Below are 16,370 nucleotides of genomic sequence, written 5' to 3'. Positions count from 1 at the left end.
AGGATTCTGTCAATGACACCTTTCGGATCCGTTACACATAGGTAAACTTGATCATGCAAACGCTTGTAAACAAAATGCAAAGTCCTCGATCACAAACTGCTTCGATCGTACTGAAAATTTTAAAATGTTTTTTCCTACTTTGGCAGAACAACTTAAATTTATATATTATTTTTTTCAACTTTTAAATAAATATATCCGCTTTGAGTATCACAGTTTTCAAGTCTCCTTTCGAATAGTTTATACACGAGTTAACTTGAAAATAAGGAGTGGATAACTCTCGCTGGACCATAAAATGACAACACACAACTCAATGAGTTCTATACCAGATTTAATTAGCAGCAGTGTTTCATTAGACCTAGGCAAAGGTAATTATGTGATTATTTAGATTTATTTCTGGAAATTATAAAGATTTGATTAGTACATTGACACTGGGGTTCAATTCGAAATTACACACAGATACTGAGATATTCTCCCCAACCCCCATGTGTAAAAATAAATAAATAGGTAAATAAATAAGTAAAACAATTTTAAAATGTACTGACTTCTAAACAGCACAACCTTGTGTTTCTTCAGTAGTTGGTGTATGAATTTCTGATGAAAAAAATTTGCAGACCTTGAGCAAGACTGCAACATTTCTGTTGACATGGTTAAAATACATTGTAGACTGATTGTAGGTTATATTATAATTAAACTACTGTAATAGACGTACTGCTGTTGCTTTCACATATATACGTAGAATATATAGCTTTGGTTGCATTTAATCTGATAAGTATTACGTAATGAATAAAATAAATAAAAAATAAAATGTAAAAGTAAATGTAAAAGTTTAAACAATCTATTTATATTGAGTCTCTTAGCAAGATTTTTTCTTTATTACTATTTACTCTACATCAGAATGACCTCATGCTTGAATTTCTTCATTTCCCATTGCTAACGAGATCAAGTGTTAGTTGTAATCTTCTTGACTTGTTTCTTTACAGACACATACCATGAACACCAACATGATCACACTGGGCCAATGGTAATGTTGTAAAACTGCTCCATTATAATCGTTTTTGATTGGAAAATATTATGATTCACTTTGAGCAATTTCTCATTATATGTATATCATCAAAAAGAATATTTTTTGTCATATGAAATAAATAAATAAATAGCTTGAACATAATATTGACTTTTTACAGGGAACCATTTATCCCTTTGGCCCCCAGAGATCATTTATCAGAAGCATCACAAGAGAATTCAGAAGTGTTTTAAGGCTCAAACAGGTAATGTTGGATTTGGTAAAAAAAATCTTCTTTTTTTGGTAAAGAAAAATCACTCATAAAATTGTTCAGACTTAAAAAAAGAAAGATTATGTATTTACCCTTTTTAACCCCCCAAAATCCAATAGAAAATTCATACCCCCCCTCCAAAAAAAAAATGAGAAGGAAAAAAAAAAAAGAAACTAAATTTGGATGGATTGTAGCGAGGACCTACATGCCTGAATGTTTCATCTGAACAAATTCCATGGTACAATCATATTTGACTTATAAACATTTCAACAGAATATATATATTCTTAATGCTGCAAAGAACTATCATTTTTCCTGCCAAAAAAAGGAGCTTAATGTCATAGAATGAAGGATTATACAAAAGCAGAATTTACCCAAACTATACTAAATTTTATGTCATCCAAAGCTTCAGAGATAATGTTATTACCTCCTGTATAAAAAACTATGTTAAGAGAAATCTGCAATATAAACAAACCTTATTTTTACATTGTGACATCAGGTCTACTGAAACAGCCTGAACTTCCACCGGATTATAAATTAAAGAGAACGGAAAGAATCCACAGAACTTACGGACTATTTTATTAATATGTATGTATATCGTATAAGTGGAATTTTTAGCGAGACGCAAATTTAGTGATTTTTCCTTAAAAATGAGTAATTTTTGGCGGCAAGTAATTTTAGCAATTTTATAGTGCATAGCAAGATAACGGTAACTTCTAATGCGGAATAAATTGTAAGCAATATATAATTTTAGCAATCTCAACACCCTCACTAAAAATGCCAAAATTGGATCCTCGCTAAAATTTCTGCTTATATGGTATATAATTATTTATTTCATTTAGTTACTATATGGTATGTCATACAAGGTTTCAGAGACAACGTAAGCCAATTACATGCTTGATTGTTTTGATAATGACCATCCTTGATTAACAGGTCAACAAAATAAGTTGTGCATTCTCACTGTATGTTCATGATATGTTTATATCTTTAAATTTATTCTTTTCAGTCAAGAAAGATCATTCTGTTTCTTGGATTGAATGTCCTTGGTACAGTCATCTTATTTCTCTGGTGCCATGCAACCAACAGTATGGGTGAGTGACCTTTAACATACTACAGTATATAGAACATGTGAACACATAAGTAGAGTTGGTTGAATTTATTTAGTATATCTACAGGAAACATTTTACAAAAGAATGGTAAGATGTTTTTGCAGCAGAATGTGTTATATATTACCTCATAGACTTGGGTAGATGAAGCTTAAGCCTCTGTCTGTCACAATCTAGTGAGATGATTACCAATAATAATGAATTTAAAAATCACAGCAATTCAAGGTTCATCCTGGAAGTAGTTGTGTGATATCTTGCTTATTCATGTTTAATTGTTGCAAACCACCAAACATGACAAATTTTTTGAGCATGTTCAAAACAATCCTGGCCATAGTACAATTTTTTAAATTAAGTATCCGTTTCACAACACTCGCACTGCATCGCACACGTTCAAAGTAAATCTTCAATATACCTGTAACTTTCATGGTACTAGCAATACTGCAAGTGTCCTAAAGATAAGTATTTCACCCACAATGTCTCAAACCCTTGGATATCTCAAAGATTTTTCTTGGTCCTATTGAGTTTGAGATAATGAGGTTTGACTGTTTAATAATATATATATATGAATATATGAATATTTTAATTTTTAATAATTTGTGGGTAATTGTAGCATAAATCATGACTATGTGACAGTAAGGGCCCTTAGCTATCTGAATCAATAATAAAAAAAAAATGAAGATGGTTTTAATGTTAGTTCACATACAGAGATGCTTTAATAACCTGAACTGCTTAATCCCAATCAAAAATTCATAAATAACTGAAAAAAAACACACTTTTTGTCAATAAAAAATTCCAGTACTGACTGTATATTCTTATTTAATTGTAGCACTTACAGCTTACACATATCTCACCATTTATGATATTTTTAGGTAAGATAATGAATTTCATTACTTTCCTGCTTTAATAATGTTGAAAACTTGATTTTAAAAAGTTCTGACATTTTTTTCTTGTTTTAATAAACCAACTGGTACTTAACTACTGTGGAATCATCATTGTTCATGGAGGATCAATGTTCGTGAATTTCGTGGGTCACCCTTATCCATGAATTTACATTCCCATGAACAATTTTGTCAACATACTTATTTGTTGAATCTTCTGTATTTACGAGTTACCCAGAAAATTATGTCCCTGTGAACCAACAAAATTTTGCTTACCCATGAACATTGATCCCCTAACTAATTAAAATTTCTTATAAATGTATATTTATTGAACTCTGATAATGATTTATCTAGTCTGTTGATTTGCCTGCTGAGTTTGTGGGTACAGATGCAGAAGCCCTCACCTGCCTATTCATTCGGGTAAGTCTCCTTCATATTACAAACAGAGATAAGGTAAATTTCTTCAGGTGATTGTTTAAAGACTCAAAGTTAATGACAGGAAGTGTTAAGATTATCAGGTACATTAAAGTAAAAATTCAGTAGTAACTGTTCTTAAGGGGGACCGACCCTCTGATAAGAGAGATAACTTTCCAAGTAAAATATCCTAGTATTACTCATAGTTACTTTATCAGAGTTTTATTATCGAGACCTTTGAGCAGCCAATTCGATCAAACTTAACATAAGATGGAAACATTACCTTATATTTCCTTTGACGGTACTTTTCAAATTGTTTAATTATGTTTGACAAAAAAAACATTTAAATCCAGTTCTAAAACTCTTAAAAATTGAATAAGTTCTATCTTTTTAACGATCATTTTAAAAATGGTTTAATGTATCAAGCACCAAATATAGATTTTTTATTAGTATTACATTTTTTTTCCAATGAAAAAATATTTATAAGAAAGATAACTCTTGCTAACAGACGTATTGTTTTCTTAAAACGACATATAACGTGATATTCTGACTTTGGAAGCTGCGCTTCATTATGATTTCTAATATTAATTTAGTAGGTATGACAGTAAATATTATTTTCATATACACCGCATATTCCTAATTTTATGTTGTGATAATAAATTATTACTCTTCCTAATCTCTGTGTTAAAATTTCTTCATACTATGATCTGACATAAAAATCATATCTGAAAAAATAAGCAGCGCTTCATACCTCATACTATTTTTCATTTGATTTTGATGCTATAGCTCTTGATGAAAATCAATGTTGGGAAGTTTAAAAAAATTTCGTGAAATTTGGAGCAGAGGGTCATTAGTCCTTAATATTGATAATCATATTTGTTCTTTGTTAATGTTATATTAAGGATGTTGGAAATAGACACCATGAAATATATATGATCCAATGATTTTGTAGGTATGAGAGATTTGAAGTATTAGCTGTCTTTGCAAGTACAATGCTGGCTCAGCTTGGTGCACTTTTCATCATTAAGGAAAGGTATAATAATTAGCTGACTGAGCACAAAAACAATACACGTATTCTCTGCATTAATATTAAATGCAAGCCAAAAGTTATGCAGTGAAAAACTGGTTAAAAAGGTATTTTAACTAGAGCTGAAACGAATACCAAAAAATCAGTATTTGAATATTTGAGTCTACTATTCTATTTGTATTCTAATATTTGTCATCAAACAGTATATAAAGTATTTTTAAAAATTGTTTACCTACTGTTTCTAGACCGATGTATGTCATATATCTAGGTATATTTACGTATCAATACGGTCCTTTGTTTTAGATAAATATATAGTTATTTCAAACTAAAAAATAAGGAACATGAAAGGTGTACTACACATTAATTTATAAAATTAAAATTCTTTCTATAAGTACTGGATAACTTTGGGGAAAATGTTAGGAGATACAATTTTAATTTTAAATTGTGCAGAACAATTCTGGGTCCTTAGTGACTGACAGCAATAGATACATGTATATCAATAATGAGTTATTATTATGTTATAGTGTTTACATATAACAAAGAAGGATTTTTGCTTTTGTCAGATAGTCAATCATCACATCAGTACTTCATTATACACATTGTAAAGTTGATTAAGCATCAATATGGAAATTTTTCCTCTGGTGGGATAAATTATTTTTGCATCCAATTTAAACAATCAAAATGGTATTCAGAGTTTGGTGAAATGAAGAATGTTACAAACTATGAGGCTGAGGAATATTTGCCTTACAGATGATTGATGACGTCAGATTTCACAAGACTGAGTATAAACACTGCCATACACAAATGAAAGTTCTGGGTTTTTTTTTTCTTTCTTAAATATAAAATTTGTGAGGAGTATTCTTGATTACTGGATCTTTTTTGCCTTTTTCAGCATTGAAAGACTGCTGATCCCTCCAGAAATCCACACGTATGTATATACTCCTTGAGATTTACAAATATTTGATTGGTTTTAATTTGTAGTGTTATTCATCTATGAGATGCATTTACTGCTTTTTTTTTTTCAGGGGACGACTTATGATAGGAACTGTATTTGCCTTTTTTCTGCACATGTTTGTTACATACAGTATCAACAACAAAGCCATAAACCACACTGTACATGCTTCTAGTTCTAGTTGGCTTCAGGAACATGTCTCTGATATGAGTGAAAGGTAACTGCCGTTGTAAAAAATATGGACAAGTTTGACAATACATCTGAGTTACTTTTCTTTGTACACACTTTTTTAATTGTGTCACATTTCAAATCATGGTCACATGTATATACATGTATGTAAATATTTTACATGCATCAAGAATTATTTTTTTAAGTATCCCAATATGTTACATAACAGTACATTATGCATTATTTTCTTTCCAGTGTTTGTCATGTTATTCCTGGTCTAAGTAAAATCCTGCTACCAAGGATTAACCCTTTTGCACTGATTGGATGTACAGGAGCCATAGCTTTAATACTCACATATATCCTTGTAGATACAAAGTAAGTACAGTCAAACCTCGTTATCTCGAACTTGATGGGACTGAGAAAAAACTGAGATATTTAATGATTCAAGATATCGAGGGTAAAATACTTAAGAATAAGTTGTTGGGACTTCTATATCACTTCGACCTATCCATGGTATATGAGATATCAGTGTTCTAGATACTTAAGTTCACCTGTATGTGTAAGGCTTCAGAGTGAGGATTTGCTCTGTAGACCTGTTTGAATGTTAAATATAAATTCAACAGTTTCTGTTAAATTTTGTCATTAAAATTTTGGCTGTCAACAATTTAGGGTTTTGTTCAGATGGTTGCTATCAGTAAAGCAGTCAATTAGATTTACACACATTTGATTCATTTTAATACTGTATATATTGTCAATTGACTTGAAATTTAAACGCATCATAGTTTAGAATGCTGGAATCATTTTCTTACAGAAAATATGGAATAATTTTATTTGCAGTTTAAAATAGTAATTTCTAAACATTTTTCTGCCCCTCATGTATTGGCCGGGACATATAGTGATAGTCATGTCTGTCTTCCATCTTTCTGTCTGTCTGTCAATCACACCTTTAGTTTAGAAAAGAAAAGACCTTAATCTTACTTTTCCCTATTTTTGGTTTAGTTCAGTTTCAAAGTAACTATTCATGATATTTTTATAGAACATGTACACGGATACATATTGGTGATAACTTTTCAACTCTGTCATTTTTTTTTTTACCTTAAACTCCCCTGTGTCCTTACTATTACATATTTTGCATTAAGCCTAGATTCAAAGCAATTATTGAGGATATTTATACCAAAATCCTTACACTGTTGCAAATTAGTGAGAGCTATTCAACTATATTAATTTTCTGACCTTGACCTTTCCTATGACCTTGACTCCATCATTCTATTTTTGCATTTGTTTCAGAGAAACTGTTCCAGATTTTTCTTCAAACTTCAAACATACAAACTGCTAAGAGCTATTCAACTGTGTCAAATTTTTTGACCTTGACCTTCCATATGACCTTGACCTTGCTATAAATTGTTTTGCATTCTGCACAGTAAAGAGTTCCGTATATGAAAAAAAGTTTAAAAAATTATTCCTGCTTTCTTCATATTTTACTTTTATCTCTGACTGATGATGGTACATTTCTTTTCATGTTGCAATACACCTTGGGTGGGGCATTCATGACCTATGGATGTATTTTTAGTATGAATTATTTTCTTTCTTTTTTCATAAGTTTAATTGTTCATATTCTTTTTCAAAAAGTTCAGTTGTTTGTATGTTATTTCCTTGCCATTTATTCTAGGTCATACTATTCAGCTGATACTTGGGCAGCAATGGCAATAGCCATCAAAACGTGTGGGACTATGTTTCCTATGAGTGTTTACACAGGCAAGATTCTGCTGCAGGTAATAACAAAAACTGATATTCAAAATGAAATATACACTTTTCAATGAATTACAGAATAACTTTGAGTGATACTGTGCATAAAGTGATTCATAAAATTAATAATCATTCATACCCTCCTACACCAAAGATTTTGGGACTCAATGTTATGGTGTCTCTTTCTGTTTTTCTGCCTACAACTTTAATGTTGGATATAAACATATCATTCAAACTGTGTATTAGTATATCTTAAAACTGCATGGTCAAATTAGGTCAAGGTCAAACTTTGGTTTGTGGTCTAAGTTCAAGATGATACATTTAATTACTGGTATAAGATGATAGGGCTTTTCTCTCAATATCATTTGTTTTTAGCAAATTTGTTTCCATTGACTTAAGATGTTCAATATCAAAATCTTCAAGTGTATTCTGCATTACTGTTTTGGTCATTATTTGCACATTGAAGACCAATTGCATCAACTCTGGTCTTTTGGCAAGCTTGGAAAAACACTGAGCATGTACTTACATCACTGGATGTTAAAATTTATACAAAATGGAGTCAATACCTATTGATTAAAGTATTGGCTACACAGAGTTCATTATTTCATCTGAAGTATATTTTAAGTAATATTGTCACATTAAATGAAGTTCAACACCAGACTCTACAGATAAGAAGTCTCTATTTATTTCAATGTTAATGAAAAGGGGAGTTGTCCTTGGATGATTACCATTATTTGTCTGCTTTTAGACTGCCCCTTCACACATCCTGGGACAGCTGGACAAGGTGTTGAGGGAGGCTTCCACTCTGGATGGGGTACTGGAGTTCAGACATGAACATTTTTGGACTCTCTCATTTGGGACCCTGGTGAGTATTTTCAGCCCTTTCCTACCCCTGCCTGGAAAAATGGAAGTCATGTATATATGATTCTTTCACTGTTGGTTTGATGGTGCTTTTCATGTTGTCTGTATGTTTGCTAGAATTTGTCATGCCCTCTATTTATTCATGTTTTGCCAATCAAGTAACATACATACATGTACTTCAAACATTAGTTCTATTTGTAATCTCATATCTCAGTTGTCTAGTTTATTTTCTTAATAGACAAGTTCATTGAAATATTTTTCCCCACTCATATCCCTATAGCATCAACAAAGAATGTCAAACTTAATATGTTTCTTGCTTTTATGGTGTGCCATAACTGATTCAAGGTACCGGGTAATATAAGAATGTTTTGTTACACAGTAGTTGTTCTTGCTTTGTAGATTGTTAACAAATTCTTATTCAATTTCATATCTCACAGATCAAGGTTTTTATCATCACCAATTCATATTTTAGAATAACGTGCTATAATTTCTTAATTTTATCTGCCTATAAGTCATGTTGTAAATTTGATCCAAGGTCATAATCCTGATGTGAAGATCATTAAGCAAAACCATTTATTCATAAAATTAGAATGAATAAATACATCACACACAAACGCTGTCCTTGCATAGCTTGTTATATAAAGACTTGTTTTAATTCTTAGACTCATCACCAGAATATGAAACAGATTGAGGCAGTTTATGCTCTACAAACTGCCATGTTATCCCTCACAATTTTAAAGCAATATGAGCTGCAACTTTGATGTCAGAAATTTTTGTTGCAGTTTTGTAATTTACTATATCAATGACAGAAAAAACTTTTATTTTTTATATTTGTGATGGAAGAACTTATTTTAAGCTTTAATTGAAGCAAAATTACATTATTGTTGTCCTGTACAATATTGATTTCTTTTATAATACTATACATTCCAATGTACAGAATTTTTTCTTCTGAAACAATTTAATACTTAATTTAGATTAATTGATCATAAAGATTTAAGTTACATACAGATTTATTATAAAATCACATTTTAACAACAAAATAAAACTCAAAAATGCAGCTCATATTGCTTTAAAATATAGTATTCTCATATCATACTAACTCTTTAAAATAAAACAGAAGGCATTCATACCCAGTACATGAAAAATTTTCATGATCAGTTTAAAGATGTACAAATTTACTTATAAAATATATACTAGAACTCTAGATTTATTTACTTGTATATTATTCAGTTAGGTTTATTTAAAAAAAAATTGTACCTGTATGCAATAAAAAGGATTATTGATAAAAGGGAAGAAGATAATGAATTGCTTTTGAGAGGTCATTTAGAGTCCAGAGTTATTGAATAGAAGATCATTTTAAGGATTTGCCTGGTAATTTATACATTTTCAGCTAATGAGTTTGGATTTTATCTCCTTGTAATAAAAAGATAATGGTTTTGCAATATCATACTTGTAATATCATTTTTACCATATCATGCACCCTGAGAGTCTGACAGATATGAAATTACCTGTATTAAAAAAGAACAGATCAACAAGACTTTATTAAAAACAAAATAAATTGAATGGATGACCATCAAGAAAACCACATATGAAATATTGCATATTAAAAGGAAATTGAAGCAAGTCATGATCACAGAACATGCTTTATTCTTACTACATTACAATTAACATACATGTTAGCCATGATTTGTTCTTCAAAAATTTAGTTTGAAGATCAGTGTTTGTGCCAAATGATTTTTTAAAGATGTTATTTTACCCAAATATCAAGTTAAATTGTTACACATTTAATTACTGCACATTTAAGGGGGGGGGGGGGGGGGGCAAAGAGATGATTTTGAGCTTGAACTGACCATTAAAACTCTAGTTGATGGTTTACATGTATCTTATTGAGATATACATGTATCATTTCATGATGGCATGATTTGAAAAAGGGTTTTTTTTCTGAAAGTGTGATTCCTCCCTTGTCTATTGTCCTATTAGACAATAAACATGGTGATCATTATGTGCAATGCAGATGACACAATAAGAGTAAAACTTAGGAATGCATGATACAATGCAAACAAATTAGTTGAAAGTTAAGTTTTCATGGCGGATCATGGCTATACTATAAAGGTGGACAAAAAATATTAAAAAAATGTTTCCATGTAAGTTGAATACCATGGCTCCTCTTTTTGACCCCTCTGATATTGTTAAATTGATTTAAAACTGAATTATTTTATATGTATCCCTTACTTTGTTGCCTTTGTGGTACAATAGCTGCGAAAATGTATGTTGAGAACTGTGCTTTAGTTTTATTAAAGGTTATTTAAATGCCCACTTGTTGGTGTTAAGTCTGGAATTTTGTGCTCACCTGAGTTGGATTGTAGATGTGTCTCATTAATATACAGAATAGGTGGAGAATATATCAACCATCTCTCTCTCTCTCTCTCTTAGTACTCAGGTACAGAATAACCAAAAAGAAATGATAATAATTTTTACAATTTTTTGCAATCCTTAGTAAAATCCCGAGGAATTTTGCTTCTGAATTCAGTCAGTTTTTTTTTTTTTTTGATTGTGTATGTTAGTGTTTGTTTTGTAATTTTTATGCCCCCGGATCGAAAGATCCCGGGGGTATATTGTTTTTGTCCTGTCTGTCTGTTTGTCTGTTTATCTGTTTGTCTGTTTGTCTGTCTGTCTGTTGTCAACTTTAACCTTGCCCATAACTTTTGGTTGGTTGGAGCTTTGACTTTCATATTTCACATGTGTATTCCTTGTGACAAGACCTTTCTTTGGGAACCATCATATTTGACATTTTGAACTTGACCTTGGAGTTTGACCCACTTTTGCAAAATTCTATGAGACTTTAACCTTGGCCATAACTTCTGAACAGTTGGTGCTTGGGGTTTCAAACTTCACATGTGTATTCTTTGTGACAAGGCCTTCCTTTGGATACCAACAACTTTGACCTTGACCTTGGAGTTTGACCTACTTTTGAAAAACTTTAACCTTGGCCATAACTTTTGAACGGTTAGAGCTAGGGCTTTCAAACTTCATATATGTAATCCTTGTGACAAGACCTTCCTTTGAATACCAACCACTTTGACCTTTTGACCTTGACCTAGGAGTCTGACCTACTTTTGAAAAACTTTAACCTTGGCCATAATTTTTGAATGGTTGGTGCTAGGGCTTTCATACTTCACATATGTAATCCTTGTGACAAGACCTTCCTTTGGATACCAACCACTTAGACCCTTTGACATTGACATAGGAGTTTGACCTACTTTTGAAAAACTTTAACCTTAGGCATAACTTTTGAATGGTTGGTGCTAAGGCTTTCATACTTCACATATGTAATCTTTGTGACATCACCTTCCTTTGAATACGAATCACTTTGACCCTTTGACCTTGACATAGGAGTTTGACCTACTTTTGAAAAACTTAAACCTTGGTCATAATTTTTGAATGGTTGGTGCTAGGGCTTTCATACTTCTCATATGTAATCCTTGTGACAAGACCTTCCTTTGGATACCAACCACTTAGACCCTTTGACCTTGACATAGGAGTTTGACCTACTTTTGAAAAACTTTAACCTTGGCCATAACTTTTGAATGGTTGGTGCTAGGGCTTTCATACTTTACATATGTAATCCTTGTGACAAGACCTTCCTTTGGATACCAACAACTTTGACCTTGACCTTAATGTTTTACTTACTTTTAAAAAACTTTAACCTTCGCCATAACTTTTGAACAGTTGCAGCTAGGGCTTTCAAATTTAACATTTTTTATCTTTTGGCCTGGATTCTGACTTGCATTTGAGAAACTTTAACCTTCGCCATAAGCTGCCATACGGGGGCATCAGTGTTTCACAAACACATCTTGTTTTTCTACTTTTTAAATAAATCGTTTTTATTTGGAAGAATGTTGGTGTCACAATTAGCTCCATAGTATATTACCAACATGGTACTTGTACCGATACTCTTACAATCCAGAACATTTTTAGGAATGATGCAATTTCTAAGATGTGGACCATGTCTTCGAACTCCAATATACCACAGAACAGAGGCCACAATATTTGGCAGAAACAAATATTATTTGATGTTGATCGATCAGAAAAGAAACATTCTGATTTGGTCACTTTCATTGAAATGCTGATCAGAGCTAAGTCACATGATTTTATTGCTTTTTTGTATTCACAGTTTCCTGACTCTACAAATCACGTGATAAATTTATATATTCAACAGGTCATAATTAGGTCAATGACATGTACTGTAAGTACTGTAAATCGCTTTTTATTTGCGATAACTTTATTTTTGCATAATTATGCGAGACAGTGTGCTCGGGAAAATTTCATTCTCACGTATATTAGTATTCCGTTAGATTATATAGAGCAGTAACTGCAATTTGTGAAAATTTTGTCTTGCTAATTATGAGTTAATGAATACCATGTGAAAATAAGGTGTTATGAAAATTTAGTGATCTACACAGACAGTACCCATTTACAGTGAAAAAAAAATAGCCAGAGTTTTGTAGATTTTTTAAAAAAAAACTTTTGATTCTTGTAGTTTTGCAAGGTTGGGATTAAGACATGGGAGAATTGTTTTATTAATCTTGTGAGGCTATTTTCTACACTTTTTATTTGAGCAGTTTACCGGGGGCCACTTTTTGTACACTAAGCGTAATCATTCTTTCATCATAGACTCCATTTTTCAAGTACAGTAGATATGCTGTCATTTTGATGTTCTACATCCTGAACATTAATGGATTCATATGTAAGTACTGACCTTGTAAAGTCAGTCAACTGGACAAAATATAGGAGACATACACTTCATCCATACATTTTTGACTACATTCATAGGAGTATGACTGATTTAAGAGATGACCAAAGGAAGTGTTGTGTCATTTTAGAAGTAAAAGATTCTTATTTCCAATCAATACTGCCAACTAACATACTATTAGGGGCGCTAATTTTGATGTGATTAAATATATTTTCTGGAGTACAAAGGTCTGAATACAAGTGATTATTCAATCTCTTTTGAGTTTACATTGCAGCATCTCCATTGTTACATTAATATTACAAGTGATTGATAAAAATTCTTTGTAGCTTAATAAGTAAGGAGATCCAGTCTATGTTTTACACTGGTAAAAAATGGCACATCAGACATGTGAATATTGACTTACTTCCAATGTTTGATAAGAACAGCATTTGTATTTGCCTCCCCTGTAAGGTTATTTAGATATGTAGATTGCTTGAAAAAACAGGTAAATAATTCAAATGTGTCATCTTAAATAGGTAAAAATTACAATTATTGCTTTAGTTCACATAGATAGAAGTGCAGTTAGTTTATAAATCACTCCCTTTTGCTCAAACTGCGATTCTAATTTGGTAAAAAAAAAAAAAAAAAGGGTGGGGGGGGGGCAAATTTACCTGTTGTAAAAGCTGTTAATTTTTCAAATAGTGCTATTAGAATCAAATTTTCAGTTTGTAAAGAACAAGGTATGTTAGGACTTTCCTATGGCCATAAAGCTGAAATGTGATGTTCTAGTGAAATATGCAAATAATTGGCAGGAGGTAACTCAAACAATATCAGAGAACAAGATTTTTTTTGGACAAAAATGGATTTTTATTGTTACTTCTTAACATTTTCTTTAAGTATAAGGGAAGAAAAAGAAATTATACAGGTAGAGAAAAAATAAGTCAACGAATAAACTTTACTTAAATAAGCATACCTGGTAAGTGCTTGAAAAAATGAAGTAATTATTTCAGATTTCATGAAGAAGAAAACATCAGAAACAAATATTGATGCAAGATACAAAAAAAAGAGTGATATTCTTTATAATAAAGGAAAATGCAAAGTCAACCCCCGGACAACCATATTTCATTTCAAGAGACATACAACTATTAGAATATCTGATTTCTTACAAGTCCAATTAGCAAACCTGCTGTAGAAGCTCTCTTAGAAGGAGTGAGATTTCCGAGAAATGATTGTATGATGAGCTTTGATCTATGTTGGCTTGTCAGATGTCTAATATCCTCTTGAATGAAAAATATGTATAAACAGGGTAATAATATACAAACAAATTTCTTTTCTTCTGACGTGATGAGACAGAAATATTACCATTTTAATAAATAATTGAACAGGAAACCGGATGACTCTCTCAAAATGAGGTGGTCAGCCAATAAGGTGTGGGTTTTTTTTCCTCTCAAAGGGGACAAACTGAATTTGATATGGTATAAAAGATAAATGAGAGATTTCTTAGTTTAATATAAGTGTCTTTGTTGGAAATAAAGTAAAAAATGTTTATTGAGAATGAAACAAAAATGTAGATAGATCAGGTATCATCCATGTTGAATAAAGCAGGTTTATCTAATTTCCAAATTCCAACTATTTGGAAGCTATAAAATAGCACACTACTGTAAACCAACTTTTATTCGTGGGCGAGAAATATCCATGAGTTTCGTGACCTACTTTAACCTGCGAATATTAATAGCTGGGAAATATTTATTTTGCTTTGTATTTGTAGAGAATGGTTCCTCAGTTGCGAAAATTAATTGTCGCAGATGGATTTCAAACTGATGATTCGCGAGTAAAAGATGACGCGAATAATAGTTGGTTTACAGTAATTGGTACATTTGATTCTCCTAGTTTGTGTAATAAGACTAAAACCAAAAGAGATTAAACCTCTTAAATTAAGTAATAGAGAAAATTAGTAGCATTTAAGTAGTCAGAAAGTAATCATTTTGTTCAGTTTGTGAGATTTTTATAGTACATGTATCTGAAGTTTATAAATGCTGGATTTGAGGTCATGTATATGATTGTTTGCAGGCTGGTTCTGTACAAGTGAGGGTAAGAAGAGATGCCGATGAACAAATGGTGCTGGCCCATGTCTACAATAGACTTTCTAACCTTGTGTCTCAGTTGACTGTACAGATATTCAAGGATGACTGGACGAGGGCTTCATCCTATAACCTGCTGGCAGGGTCCTCCTTTCCTTCCCCATTTCCTCCCACAACAGGGAGCCAGAGAGGACTCTCACCCAATCTGGATCAGTCTCAAAGATACAAAGTGATCAAACCATTTTCTCAAGATGTTAGTAATGTGTCACAAGACCAGAGGACATCTACTCCCATTAGGGGGTCATCTGTGTATGGACCAAGTAGTCCTAACTCAAGTTATCAAGTTTACAGTAATCAAGGTCATGGACACAGTCATCAAGGTCATGGACACAGTCATCAGGGGCATGGCCATAGCCATTGAAAGTCTATCTATGAAAACTAATAAGTTTCAGTTTCTTAGATGCCTACAAGATCTAGAACAATTGTCTTGGGGGAGGGGGGGGGGGGCAGAAATTTTTCCAAGTCAGTGAATGAATTCCAGTTTGCAAACGGATGTGTACTTTATACACAGATTTTGAGAAGAAGTGAGCACATTTAAAAAGAAAAAAAGTGATTTTTAGCTCAATTTAGTTTTTACTCCAGGAGAGTGAGTTGTCCATCATATTTCTATATATCTGTAAGTCCAGTTCACCAGGGCATGTGAAGTATTGTTTCAAAATACCACTCTTCCCACAGTTTTTATCTGATTTCAGGAAAACTTGGGAAGATGTTGCAACTGTTGCTTAAAATAAATTTATCTCAAATTTATCCTACTGTTAGTGGTGATTCACATGTACTTTTATTGAATAAAATTGTAAAGTTCGTCAACATGTATTGCTGATAGTAGTATCATTTTTTTGCTTTTAATGATCGTTTATGATGATGATTTTAATGATTAATGATGATTCAATACTGTAGGCGTACTTTTTTGCCTTTTTATTAAATTACGCTACGTACGCGGTCACAGATTTTCCGCAGAAATTTGTCCCAGAGTTCTTTAATTAAAGTTAAGACAAACAATGGCAATCCAAGATATCCGCGTAATTTTCTACCCGCGGATAGATTAGATATTGTGATTCCGCGGAATTATGACCCC

General features: G+C 31.9%; 1 protein-coding gene across 1 annotated transcript; it reads left to right on the top strand.

Moving 5' to 3' along the window:
- The first annotated feature begins 225 nt into the window (after positions 1-225).
- Positions 226-15,723, top strand: LOC133183828 (zinc transporter 6-like). Its single transcript, XM_061318730.1, has 13 exons — positions 226-365; positions 981-1,021; positions 1,182-1,265; positions 2,277-2,361; positions 3,203-3,245; positions 3,609-3,674; positions 4,621-4,701; positions 5,588-5,623; positions 5,721-5,864; positions 6,071-6,190; positions 7,485-7,587; positions 8,310-8,426; positions 15,225-15,723. Exons 1-13 carry the CDS (start codon positions 293-295, stop codon positions 15,654-15,656), a joined length of 1,425 nt encoding a protein of 474 aa, XP_061174714.1. The 5' UTR covers positions 226-292; the 3' UTR covers positions 15,657-15,723.
- Positions 15,724-16,370: the final 647 nt, after the last annotated feature.

This window comes from Saccostrea echinata, unplaced genomic scaffold (assembly GCF_033153115.1).
Source record: "Saccostrea echinata isolate AGI-Se365-2 ecotype Australia unplaced genomic scaffold, CSIRO_AGI_Sech_v1 ptg000009l, whole genome shotgun sequence".
In the NCBI taxonomy this organism is placed as follows: domain Eukaryota; kingdom Metazoa; phylum Mollusca; class Bivalvia; order Ostreida; family Ostreidae; genus Saccostrea; species Saccostrea echinata.
This window is presented reverse-complemented; position numbering and strand designations above follow the sequence as displayed.

Excerpts from the sequence above, each read along its gene's own strand:
- LOC133183828 (XM_061318730.1), top strand. The coding sequence starts at position 293 with ATGACAACACACAACTCAATGAGTTCTATACCAGATTTAATTAGCAGC. Across the intron at positions 1,266-2,276 it reads GTGTTTTAAGGCTCAAACAG|TCAAGAAAGATCATTCTGTT; the intron begins GTAATGTTGGAT and ends TATTCTTTTCAG. Across the intron at positions 8,427-15,224 it reads CTCTCTCATTTGGGACCCTG|GCTGGTTCTGTACAAGTGAG; the intron begins GTGAGTATTTTC and ends GATTGTTTGCAG.